This window comes from Hevea brasiliensis, chromosome 9, assembly GCF_030052815.1.
Source record: "Hevea brasiliensis isolate MT/VB/25A 57/8 chromosome 9, ASM3005281v1, whole genome shotgun sequence".
In the NCBI taxonomy this organism is placed as follows: Eukaryota; Viridiplantae; Streptophyta; class Magnoliopsida; order Malpighiales; family Euphorbiaceae; genus Hevea; species Hevea brasiliensis.
This window is the reverse complement of record NC_079501.1, coordinates 26429534-26443071: the sequence shown is the minus strand read 5'-3', so window position 1 is coordinate 26443071 and position 13538 is coordinate 26429534. Positions and strand designations below refer to the sequence as shown.

At 32.1% G+C, this 13538-nt stretch overlaps 1 protein-coding gene across 1 annotated transcript; it reads left to right on the top strand.

The window, feature by feature from the left end:
- Positions 1-4560: 4560 nt before the first annotated feature.
- Positions 4561-7394, top strand: LOC110654603 (protein YABBY 4). Its single transcript, XM_021810632.2, has 7 exons — positions 4561-4869; positions 4992-5147; positions 5294-5414; positions 6404-6452; positions 6598-6673; positions 6861-6935; positions 7036-7394. The coding sequence occupies exons 1-7, from the start codon at positions 4777-4779 to the stop codon at positions 7102-7104; spliced, it is 639 nt and encodes a 212-aa protein (XP_021666324.2). The 5' UTR covers positions 4561-4776; the 3' UTR covers positions 7105-7394.
- Positions 7395-13538: the final 6144 nt, after the last annotated feature.

The window sequence follows — 13538 nt, the reverse complement described above, 5'->3', positions numbered from 1 at the left end:
TAATATTAATTATTTTATTCTCTAAATTTTTTTTTTGACATTTAGGTCAAAATTCATATTTGGGGCTGAAATGACCAAAATGCCCTTAGTAGTGCATATTGGGTTATTTCTATTATTTTTGTATCAATTTATAAATTCTCTAAACTTTAATTTATTTTTTTTCTCTATATTTTTCCTATATTTTCTTAAAATTTATTTCTTCAATTTATACCTCCTCACTATAGTCTAGGTGTAGTTCCAGATATTTTAACTGTCCGAACAGACATTAGTCGTCAGAACAGTAAAATGTACGGACTACCTTTGGTGAGGGCGTTACAAAACTAGGTCAAGTAGTCTTCATGAAAAGTGTAGCCCTATGTCTAATCTTTCCATTGATGAAATTTTAGGTCATTTGGACCAGTATAGAGAGAGTTATGACCAAATGAACACGTACTGTTCATTTGGTCATTTTCTGAGTTTGGTGCAGGGTAATCCGGATTTGGGCAGTATTTAGGTCAAGTTTTGGACAGAATTTGGGCATGTTTTCTTCATGGAAAATGGGCTATGTTGAGTCTAATTTCACCTCCAATTGGCCTCATACCAATTGGAGTCACACATTTTCAGTTATGGGTCAATAAACCCACTGGACTCATTGAGTCCAAACCTGCAGAAAATTGAACACTCCCAATATCTCAATTCCTCTAACTTCCTTACTTCAATTTGCATGCAATACACTTCTATAAGCAACAATCTCAACTCAATAGGTCAATTTCAACATTTTACACAAAGTCCTCAATATTTACACAAACCCTGGTTTTCAAAGTTTCAAATTTACACAAACACTACACAATCAAACTTCCAACCATTTCAACTCATCACACATTCTCATTGAACTATTTTTTATCACTTAAAAGCAACAAACCTCAAGTTCCATGGCTGCCAAAAATTCAAGGGTTCTTTGCTCAAGATTTTGTCACACACGCAGCCCAGTCTTCTATGGGTGGCCTTCTTGCCCAGCCTTAACAGCAATCGATCATCGCTTTGGTGGAGTTAATCCCTTGGCCCTGCAGAGCTAGGATTCGAACCCATATCACCTCACGGTTTTGCTTCGCCTCTCACCAATTGAGCTGCTCAATTGGTGAGAGGCGAAGCAAAACCGGGAGGTGATATGGGTTCGAATCCTAGCTCTGCAGGGCCAAGGGATTAACTCCACCAAAGCTGACAAGATCGATTTGAGAAGGGCACTGCAAGAAGGCCACCGGCAGAGGGGCTTGAGCCCCTGTCGGGTGTGACAGATTTTCTTTTTATTTCCATGGTATTTATGCTTGGCTAAATATGCTTTTCATGTTTAATAAAGAGAAGAAGAGGAATTAGTGCACTAACCTTACTTGAGCTTCCCTAACTTCAAATTTCTTGCTTCCAAAGGGTGTTTATAGCTTCCTTAGGGTGTGGGGAGTATTTTTTGTGAAGTGGGCTATGGGTTTTGGTGTGTAGAAGCTTGGGAAATCAAACTTGGAAGCTTGACAACAATGGAGGAAATGAGGGAAAAAGAGAGAGAAGAAATGGAGGAAGAAGATGGAAGTGGATGGGAGTTTGTTCTCTAGTGCCTATTTATAATTTTTTTTTTGAATTTTCCTAAGCTTTTTCTTTTCTTTTCTTTTCTTTTCTCTTCTCATTTTCCTAATCTATTTTATAAATTTTAATTAATGTTAATTATTTTATTCTCTAAATTTTTTTTTTGACATTTAGGTCAAAATTCACTTTGGGGGTGAAATGACCAAAATACCCTTAGTAGTGCATATTGGGTTATTTTTATTATTTTTGTATCAATTTATAAATTCTCTAAACTTTAATTTCTTTTTTTTTATCTATATTTTTCTTATATTTTCTTAACATTTATTTCTTCAATTTATGCCTCCTTACTATAGTTTAGGTGTAGTTCTAGACATTTTAACTGTTCGAACAGACAATAGTTGTCAGAACAGTAAAATGTATGGACTACCTACGGTGAGAGCGTTACATTTTGGCATGTGAATAACTTGAATTAAATTTATGTAGAAATGAGATCTATTTTCAAATATAATTTTTAACAATATTAATACAACTTATTTTACAAACAAATTTGAAATAGATTCCTTAGTCTAGAGGTAAATTTCCAGTCTCATTATACTTTCAAGGCAAATCATATGCAACAATTGAATTTGTGTGAAGTCCCAGCGAATCTTTGTCAACAACCAATAACTATTAACTATTCAGTATTCACATATAACTTCAAGAGATGATCTTTCATGAGAATATATGTGCATGGTAAGTCCTTAAAAGTTACAATCATCCTACTTAGAGCGGAAATGATTAAGAATAGACACTTTATTTTATGCAAAAATTTAATTAATAAAATAAAAATGTTTAGAATTGCTTCTTTTTTTTTTTTTTTTACATAGGTTCATAATTTAAACCCTTAATTTTTGGTGGAAACTAAAAATTTAAAATAAAAAGTAAAATTTGCTAGTTCTACGTTGCGTTTTTTTTAGACTTTTATATTAAGTTTTTCCTAGACTTTTATTTAATAATGATTATTTTCTTATAAAAAAATAAAGTCAAACGTGAAAGTGATAACCCAAAAAATTAATGAATTTTAATCTCTCTAACGAGAACACCCTCATATTCACACATTACGTTGAGGATCATGCCAACCATCTTCAATTGAGAAAAAAGATTTGAGCTGAAGAACAATGTCTTGAAACGTTAACTTCACCCACATGGTTTAATGAGTTATTTCTGTTTTTAACTGCTATTTCTTTTTGTTTTTAGCTCCTCAAAGTGACACATAATGATTTATCTCCGTAGTTAACTGAGGAAGGGGATTTTGTATCTTTAGTTATGGTTGTTTCTGCTACAGTAGGCCCTGCCCCTTACTTTTATTAGCTTTAACAAATGCTTAAACTTGTAGTGGCCAGACAAAAGATAGACAATGTTAATGTTGAAGGGAAGGGAATGATGGCAATCGCTAAAATGAAGTGACAAATGCTAAGAATTGTAGTGATGATAATTAATATGAATGCTAAAAACAAATTTGTTTAAAAGGTAATTGATGATAGACACATAACAAAAGGAGCAATCTTGATTTATCTTTAATTTGTTTTTACCAAGATAACAAAAGCAGAAAACTTTTTGCATATGGGGCTTCGGAATTGGAAGCATATCTTCAACAGAAATCATATAGCAACCCAAGGAAGCAAGGACAAGCTACGGATTTTGTTACTATTCGATTCAAGCTTTAACAACCATCCCTCTTTTTTTTTTTTTTCTTTTTTTCTTGTTTTCTTTCTTCACCTGTTTGCTTTGATCTGGCCAGTCAAACAAATGTTCATTGATCTCTTTTCAAATTTGACTTTCTAGTGAGGACTACTTATTCAAGTGTTTGTTTTAGAATTTCAGTCTTGTTTCCTTTTCAACTTGTTAAATGGGTATGGTTCAAAATTTAAATACCGCATTTGATGGTCTGTAAAAGGCCAACAAGCTTTACGAACTTTCTGCTGATACATCACATTTAATGTATTGCATACGAGTTATACAGGACCCATTCTCATTGTTTAGCCAACGATAAACACACCAACCTTTACTTCATTTTATGGGGAAGTGCAGCCCCACAAGTATAAATGAGTATGGATGGTGATGCTTCCTTAAAGAAACAAAATGGAGAGAGAGAGACAATTGGCAACTATCTTTTGCCACCAAAGTTAGGGTATAGATTTGCGAAATTTGCAAGAAAAACCCTAGAGGAGGAAACGTTGGTAAAAGATTCTAACCAAATATGCAAAGATAAACCCAAAAAGAAAAAAAGAAAATAATATAGGAAAGGACAAAGGTGGTAAGAGAGGGAAGCGCAAGTCTCTGGCACTGTGATTGTTTTACTGACTTAAATACGTATGTATATGAGTGTAATAGTGTAAGACAAAAAAGAATGAGTGGTCAAATCACCAAAAGTAATAACTCAATTAATCAAATAATAAAGAGTAATATATTTTCATGATTATGGCATGATATGTGTAATCAAAGCTCTTCACGGGTTGAAGGTGTATGATTGTGTTTGAATGGATTCATATTATTTTATATAGCCCTAACGAGGCGGAGAGCTGGGGGTGTTGAGGCATAAGGATCTTGAAGCTTATTGTCCGGAAGTACAAGGAGGGTATTAGGGTTTGGGTTCGGAAATTGAGGCCAAGGAAAGGGCTTTTGGGTTTTGAACCACACCACAAAAAGACATTAAACAACACACCCTCTTAACTACTGAAAACAACAGGTGAGTAAGTGAAAGCTATATCACCCCCATGCACACGTCCCTTTCTAGCTCCTCTCCCCCACATCTGCCGCCTCTCTCTCTCTCTCTCTCTCTCTCTCTCTCTCTCTCTCATTGGGAATGCCAACCACACATGTAATTGTCCTATGCTTAACATCTCACTGTGCTATACAGTATGTGATGTTATTATGCCATGGACATATATAGATCATATATGCATCGGCTATCCATACATCCATACATCCATATGCATGTGACCTATAAACAAGACCCAATAAACAGAGGCAAGAGAAGGGTTTCCTGTCTTCTATCTGCCCTCTTATATCTACTAAACGAAATTGATCACCTTTCTTTCACAACCCTTCATGCCCTGAAGAAAAGGCAGTTCCAAGGTGGTTGTTAAGCTGTCAATCTTATCAATCAATCATCAGTCAATCAACCAGAAAAGCAATCATCAATCAATTTTTAAAAGAGTTGAAAAGGCAATCAAAAACACCATGTCCTCCTCTTCTACTCTGTCTTTGGACCACCTCCCTCCCTCCGAGCAGCTCTGTTATGTTCATTGCAACATTTGTGACACTGTTCTCGCGGTATTAATATCACTAATTTTATGTTCTCCTCATCTATTCTTGTTTCTTGCCTCTTTGCTTGTCCTTTCATCGGCCAATTAGGTATCTTTATTTTGTCTCTCACCTTCTGCGATTTGTGGCAGGTGAGTGTTCCTTGCACAAGTCTATTCAAGACTGTTACTGTTCGATGTGGTCACTGCACCAACCTCCTCCCAGTCAACATGCGTGGGTTGATTTTGCCATCTGCTAATCAGTTTCACTTGGGTCACAGTTTTTTCTCTCCTTCACATAATCTTCTGGTATGCCATGAAAATTAAGCCTGCTAATTTAATTTTTTTTTTTTAAATGCCACTTGCTCTACTTGTAAATTACCTTGATTTCGTAGAATTTCACGTAATATTCATCGGTTATGCATATAAGGTAGTTGGTGATAATTTTGTTGCAGGATGAGATCCCAAACCCATCTCCAAATTTCTTGATCAGTCAAAACAATGTTAATGATTTTAGCGTTCCCGCTCGAGGAGTGACTCATGATGAGCTTCCAAGGCCGCCGGTTATCAACAGACGTGAGATTCAACACGTTCTCTTCACTTCTTTATTCTCTCAATTTCCTTTTCAGATAATGTTCAGGATAAAATGTTTTCGAATTGCTTTCATTTTGGCGTGGTCATATATTCGCCTGGAGAACAATCAAGGCCTTCAGTTATTATCAGATGAGAGATTCATTGCATTTTGCTTTCTTTTTTCTCTCAAAAATCTCTCTCGTTTTGCTTTAGATAGAAACCATTTCCATCTTTGGACATTGGAGTGGTCAATATGCAGACTTCTTAGCGTATCAATAAAAAAGACAGTGGGAAAAGAATCATACCATTTGCCTTTTTTGGTTCACTCTCGTATCAGTCTTGAAGATATTATGGTCTGATGGTGGGGGAAAAAGGACCTTGGTCACATTAATTAATTAGAAACAAACCCTCTTATGGCTGCCATTCTTCATCCTCCAGTTTTAAGATAGAAGCCCTGATTTCGTATTCACTTTTCATGTCTGTTCACATTTAATATGCAAATCTTTAGCAGCAACCCTAACATCTACAAATAAGTACTACTCCCCAGAATTTATAACTTGATAAAGGTTTATTTTTTAGAAAAAAAAAAAAAAAAAAAAAAAAGGAAACCCTTAGTTACTAGGTAGTAAGACCCATTTGGATCTGATATTTTCCTAATTACTAAAATTATAAATAAAGCTGATAACAGTAATAATACAAAGCTTAATTTGCCCTTTGTTTGTATGCATATACAATATACAAAGAAAGCATATACTCCGCCGAAAATGTAGATGGAAGGGAATGATTGTGCATTTCCTTCTCCCGGAAATTTAGTGAATGAAGCATCTTTGGCGGATGGGTGTAGGTAGGGAGAGATATAGAAATGATAATGAGAAGTGACAGAAGAGAAAGAGAAGAAAAGAAAAGAAAAAGAAAGCAGAAATGCATTAAAAGCTATCCAAGTGATATTAATGTGTCTGTGTGTGTTGTGTCTGTCTTCTGTCCATGTCCAGCCCCGGAGAAGAGACAGAGAGTCCCCTCAGCGTACAATCGCTTCATCAAGTGAGTAATGATTATTTCATAGCATTCACATTTTACTTTCTCTGTGACTCTCTGGAAATATAGATTTTTTTTACAGTATGTATCCTTATTATCCCACAAAAAAACTTTGCTAAATTTGAATTAATGGACGAGCAACAATCTGCAGGGACGAGATCCAACGCATCAAGGCTGGAAATCCTGATATAAGCCACAGAGAAGCCTTTAGTGCAGCTGCTAAGAATGTGAGATCCAAGAAAATTATTTAGGGTTTCCAGTTACTTTACCAAATTAGGGTTTCCTTTTTAGCCCTTCTTTCTAATTAGGGTTTCTCTATTTCTTTTTTCTTTTTCAATTTATTATTATATGCTAAGTGCCTGTGGCGTGGGGCATTTTCTCTTCCCTGATCCTATTTTGTTTTTATTATGTCAGTGGGCCCACTTTCCCCACATTCATTTTGGTCTCATGCCAGATCAGACTGTGAAGAAGACCAACGCGCGCCAGCAGGTAAACTAAGCACACCTCCACCACCACCAACCACCACCTCATCCCCCTCCTTTAGGCAGAAAAGAAAAGCAAAAATTAGATTGTTTTTGGCTGTGTGTAGGAAGGAGAAGATGTTCTGATGAAGGATGGATTCTTTGCTTCAGCTAACGTTGGTGTCTCTCCATACTAATTAATAATTATGTTGTGGTACTCTTAGTTTTCTTTGATCTCTCTCAAACTCTGGTGCTGTACTTCAATTCTGCTCTTACTAGGGGCAGAATGATTTGAAGCTGAATTAACAACTCTAATCCACTTTCATATAACCCATATCTATGACTACTAATGTCTTTTAATATGGAAATTTTATCTTATTATGTACTTCTACATGGAAGACATATATTCTCTTTGTTCGAACATTTAATATATTTTTCAAGCAATGTAGTTAGCTAATTAATCAAGCAACCAGTTTTTATCATGATATTATACTGTCTACACTTCTGCTTCTTTTTTATTTAATCGTTCACCCATGTTTCCTTTATATCATTATGCATTTGTTTTCTTTTTATATACATAGAAATATTCTCGACCACTTTCCATTTATAACCTTATACTTCCTTTTGAAATAAATCATTTGTAAGAAAGGAATTCAATTGAATTTTCACACAATCATGTTTAATTTTTATTTCTTTTAAAATATTTTTTTTAAGTTAAAAAATTTGAATTCTTTCTTTCCAAACATAGGAATTGATATAAAAAAATAATTGAATTGGATTCTTATAAAAAATTCTAGTTTCCAAACTAGGGATAAAGATAGAGGCATTGTTAAATTTAAGGGTCAGTCCTTTTTGTAATTATAATGGGAGAATAAGCAAAAAAATTGTTATGAACTCCATGTTAAATTAAAAGTGTGACAAAAAAAAATTGAAATATATTTTCAAAGTTGTACCTTTTTTTATAATTTAACCTAATTTTAAGGAGATGTATCTAATATATGAGTTTAATTTTATATATAAATAGTCTAATAACTTTTAAAACTCATATAAAAATAATTAAAATACGTAGGTAATTAAAATAATATGTATTTTTTATATAAAAAATAATATGTATTTTTTAATATAAATATTTAGTTTAAAACTATTAAATTTATTTTTATGTAAAATTAGACTTATAACAATCACATTTGAAAATGTATTGCAAGCCCAACATAATTAATTTCCAACATTAATTCGAGGTTACAAAATTAGATTTTTTGTACATCAAGAGTTGTAGAACTAATTAAATAACTAATGAATCAAAGCTTTGATTATAAAAAAAAAAAAAAAGTTGATGGTCACACCAAAAAGTGGCAGATGATGTCATTAGTCAAATGATCTTCCAACTCTTTTTGGCTTATTTTGAATTTTTGTTACTTTATGATTACTTAGAGTGTGTTTATTTTAGCTAATAAGCTTATTACACTAATTTATAAATTCTAAAAATAAGTTTACTTGTTGGTTTAGAATATTTTTTGGGCTTACACTCTCAACTTATAAGTTAAAAAAAAATAAATTGAGAGTGAACAACCTTTTATTTGCTATTTATAAGCTATATGCTTATAAACTAGTTTGATAAAATATTTTATTATATTATTTTCATTTAATTTTTTAAATTTCATCATAGATCTTGTCTAATATCCTTTTTAGTTTTTTTTAATAATAAATATGCTTATAAACTATTTTTTTATCAAATACATCAACTGCTTATTAATTACTTATAAGCACTTCAATCAAATTCTTAAATGCTTAAAATTTTAAATGTTTACGAGTTGAAATTAACTTATAGTGCTTATAAGTTGTTTTTTAAAATTAAACCAAAGACTCTTTAATTGATCTAATATATAAATTTTTCATTAAATTTATATAACATAACTAATATCCGTACAATTTTATTTGAATTTATTTTTGCACCTACGTATATTATCGATGCCTAATATCTGTGGTAATTTTAGTATATATAATTTTTGTTGAATTTTATGTCTCTTTCTATTCCACCATTAATTAATTTTAGTACGAATTAAATTATATATATATATATATGGAAAATGTCTAACTTAAATCACCAAATTAGAATAAAGTAAGGGTATGGGGAATGAACAGGAAATATAGATTAAAAATTTTAATTAAATATTTTTTTATAGGTAAGAATAATTTTATTAAAGAGATAAATATATGCCTTTTTAGTTTATCCCAATTGATTTTTCGTTGCAAAACAAATATACAAAATTTTGTTATGAGTTATGTCTGAGAGTAGCTGAAGGAGGGAGTGCTATGGATATGACATGAGTTAAAGGGAAGTTAGTTGAATAATTAGTTGTAACAAAAAAAAAATTAAAAGAAAAATTATGTAAAGTATAAATACAAGATACCTTGTAACTCAACTTTTTTATTCTACCTCAACTTTTTTCTTCTTTTTTTTTAAAAAAAACTTCTCCTCTGCTCTTCTTTTTCTCTTTCTCTATTTTCATGCTAGATTGTAGCTCTAACATAACAACTCTACACATAAAAGGTAAGTTAAGTAGGCCTTGGCCCCTCCCCTCCACCCACCCCCCCCCCCCCCTCTCTCTCTCTCCCTCTCCCTCTCCCTCTCTCTCTCTCTCTCTCTCTCTCTCTCTCTATATATATATATATATATATATATGTGAAGTAAAAAGATATAGATATCTATACATAACATTGTTGTGAAGGAAAAATATTTCCTTTCGAAATTCTTCTAGTAATAAAATTCATTTTAATTAAAACAAGATAAATGTTAATATGTTCTCTTTGTTGACTAACTTATAAATCATTGAATAATAAAATTGTATAGAATCATAAAAATGTATGGTGGAATTTTTCTTGCCTAAACTTAATTTGCCATGAACTCAAGATATAAGATGTATGGTCAAAGGTGGAGCTAGGAAACTGAGTCAATGGGAGTCAATTTTTTTTATATAACTCATTTACAAATAAAAAGAATATTATATAGAATAATAAACTATTTATAGAGATAATAATTATTGGAAATATAGTTTAGGTTACCCACGTGGATCAACTTGGATCCATTAGACTTAAAATCAGTACCAAGAATAATCGCATAAACAGTCATGTATATTGCCAAAAGACGTAACTACATAGGAGATGCAACTCTTTTTAATAGTTATATATATGAAGTGATACAAGTATTGGCCAAAATGTGCCATGACTTTATAAATAGCTAAGCTTTTGTCTTCATTAAATATAGAAGAAAAAGAAGAAAATCACATACAGAAGTGTGAAATGTGTGCACTGAATGGTGGTGCATTAGTTTTTTCTTGGCCTCCTTAAAAGACTTTCGCTTGATTTGTTAGTAGTATGCCCTATAGCATATCATTTAGTATGTATCTTGTACATGTTTTATTAATAAAAGGCATTTTCACTTTTTCGTTTACATAATATATTTATGTGTAATAGAAAAGGTCCATTGATATTTTGTTAGAAATTTTATTCTTAAGTTGTTAAGAATATGAGTGACAGTATTTGTAGCACAAAGTATCATAAATAGGTTCACAATCGAGAATACTTCACAATAAGGACATGACTTATCCAGAAAGATTGTATTCATGTTTGTTCCCAAGTTATTTATATGAGATATAAATAATATGGAATGGTGAGTCTCATGCCATATAACAAACATGATAGGCACTTATACATGATAAGTAGGTCGAACTAGTGACATTTATGACAAGCACATGGAGTTTACTCTTGTCAATGTATTATCATAAATCATATTAGTGCATATAATTTTTAAACCTGAGATAGCATAGTTATCTTGTACATAGGTGGTCTGAGTTTGATACTGCTTTCATACTTGTACTGTGTATGGGTATATGGGCATGTGTTAGCTCTTACTAGTTATATATGGAGGTAGGTGTTGATCAAGATGGAATCTGTTCCTCTAAGTAAATAGGGATAAAATCCTATGTTCATTTAATTGTTCTTGATGTTTCAAGTTCCTGGCCAGGATAGATAGATTTAATCAGAAAAGAGTTTCTGATGAGAAAATCTTTTAATCAAGAACTGGAATTAAAAGAGAACATAATATTCATAGCAAATGGGGTTTGACATAAACCATGACTCCAGCTTGAATTGGGATTTTGTAACAGAGAGATTCTAGTGCATGGTAACATATGATTATAGATTCATTTAAGGTCAACCTTATTACTGATTGAGTGGCCATGGCATGCTATGCTAGGTGTTAACCATGATCTATGAGGTGCATAAAATGATTTAGAGAAATCATTTATGGTAAGAAAGAGTTATGATGATATTAAGAGTTGATATCATGTCTCATTGCCAATTAGTGATGAGCCTAGTAAGTCACATACATACACAAGTAATCACCAACTTAAAAATGATTTAATTAATTAATTAAAGAGTTTAATTGATTAATTAAATAGATTTTGTTTGCAATTAGATTGCAAAGTCCTTAGCATGGCTTGAAACCAAATCTAGGTTATTGGATGTATAGTATAAGTTAAATTTATATTTAAAGTGTTTAAATATAAATTTAATTAATGAAAAATTAATTAATAGAGATTAATTAATTTATTTATATTTGATATAAATTGATTAGAAGAAGAGAATTAATTATTTTGGGTTGAGAACTCAAAATTAAGACACATGAGCATTTTGGTCATTTCACAGGGTGACATGTGGCACCATGAGATGGTGACACATGGCACTACACATAAGCTTGCCATATGTCTTTTAATCATGTAAGATGATTAAAATCAAGATTAAATATAAGTTTGACACTTAGCACAATGTGATTGGGTCAATTAAACCTAGAGCTAATCAAAAGGTGACATGTGGCAAGGGTTTTAAGTGGTGACCTAGCTATATAAGTGTAATGATGAAAGAACAAAAGACACAAGCTGCTCATTCTCTTTGTGCCGCTACCCTTGGCTGCCATTCCTTTCTCTTCTTCTTCTTCTTCTCTCATCAATTCAAAGATATTAGCAAACAATCTCTTGAATTAAAAATACTAGAAATTATTTCTAGTATCCTATTTACATCTGTTCTTAAAAGGCAAAACTTAATTTTCTAATTCATAAAAAAAGTTTTAGAAGCTGTTCAAGGGCTGCCATAAGTGATCTTGGTGTGGACAAGCTAGAGGGACAACATCTGGTGTCCTAAAGACACATCCCAAAGGTGCCAAACACACTGCAGTGCATCAAGAGGTTAGTGCACTTGTTCTTGTTCTAATCTAGGGTTCTAATAATTAATCTGATCAATTTTAAAATCTTAAATGGCAAATATAGATCCAAAAATATATTAAAAGAGTTTTAATATGCTATTTATTATTGAAATCAAATAGATAAAAATAAATCTTGCATGATGCATGTGACCCTGGATGAAAATTTTGAATTTCAATGATCTAAACTTGTGTTTTTCATGCTTTCGCTCCTACATGATTCATTTGTAGATTATTGATTATTCTACAAATAAGATACACATTTAGGCTATGAACTAATCTATGTAGTTCATGTTATTCATGTGATTATATGGTAGACTAGTGAAACAAACATAGTAGAGATCTTAGGGTTATATGAACATAGGTTAGGATCCATGTATTTGAATCCATGTGTTGGGTCTCTATAATTATTCTTCATTGGTATCAGAGCCTTAATTATTTGTTTCTTAATATAATTAACATTTATATTTTGATGATAGCATGTTGTATTACTATTTTTTAATGATGATTTCTGAATTAAATTCATGTGGGTAAATATTTATGTTCTTCCCATAAATTCTTCCTCTGTCCAGAATTGTTTTGGAATAGTCTTGATTTTTTTCCATATGTTTTATGAAAATTGATTTTCAGATATGGAAGATTTGATTTAAAAAAAATTTAGTCAAATTATAGAATTGTTTCGGAATATTGTTTTTTGACTTCCAGATCTGTATTATCTTCTAATATTAGGAGATGAAGAAATTTGGTACACCCATATGAGGGTCAATCTAATTCCTCGAACACTTTGACTTTGGTAAAAGAAATATTGAAAGAATACAATGATTCATCATAGACATGTATACATGGAAGGACACAATGATTCACGTGAACATGTATATATGAAATGACACATTGATTCACCATGGGCAAGTGTATATAGAAGGAAACAATGGTTCAGGCATGAACCTATATATATGTGTGAGTGATTACAAAGCCAAGTACTCTAATGATATGCACTAAAACTATACATATTCAAAGAATGTGTGTATGATGTGAGTGTCTCTTTGTTACCAAAGAACTAAAGTAAAATGAATGGAAAAAAAAAAAATGCAATAAGTTGCATTATTAACTTTGGCAGGAGGTCATGGACAATCGCTGAACGTCCGGTTGGTGATGGCACTAGGTCTTGGGTGGTCAGAATTTGTGATCTGAAAATTATTTTCAGATCTATCATGTTGCGTGAAACATTAAAGAAGAGGGGCAGTGAGCATGGTTGCTGGCATGAACCAGCACTATTATCAGTGTTGCCGCAGTCACCTATGGTCGGAGAGATGTCAGGGGACGTACTTATATATATATAAAAAAATTGGTTCTTGAAACACATATATTGCATGG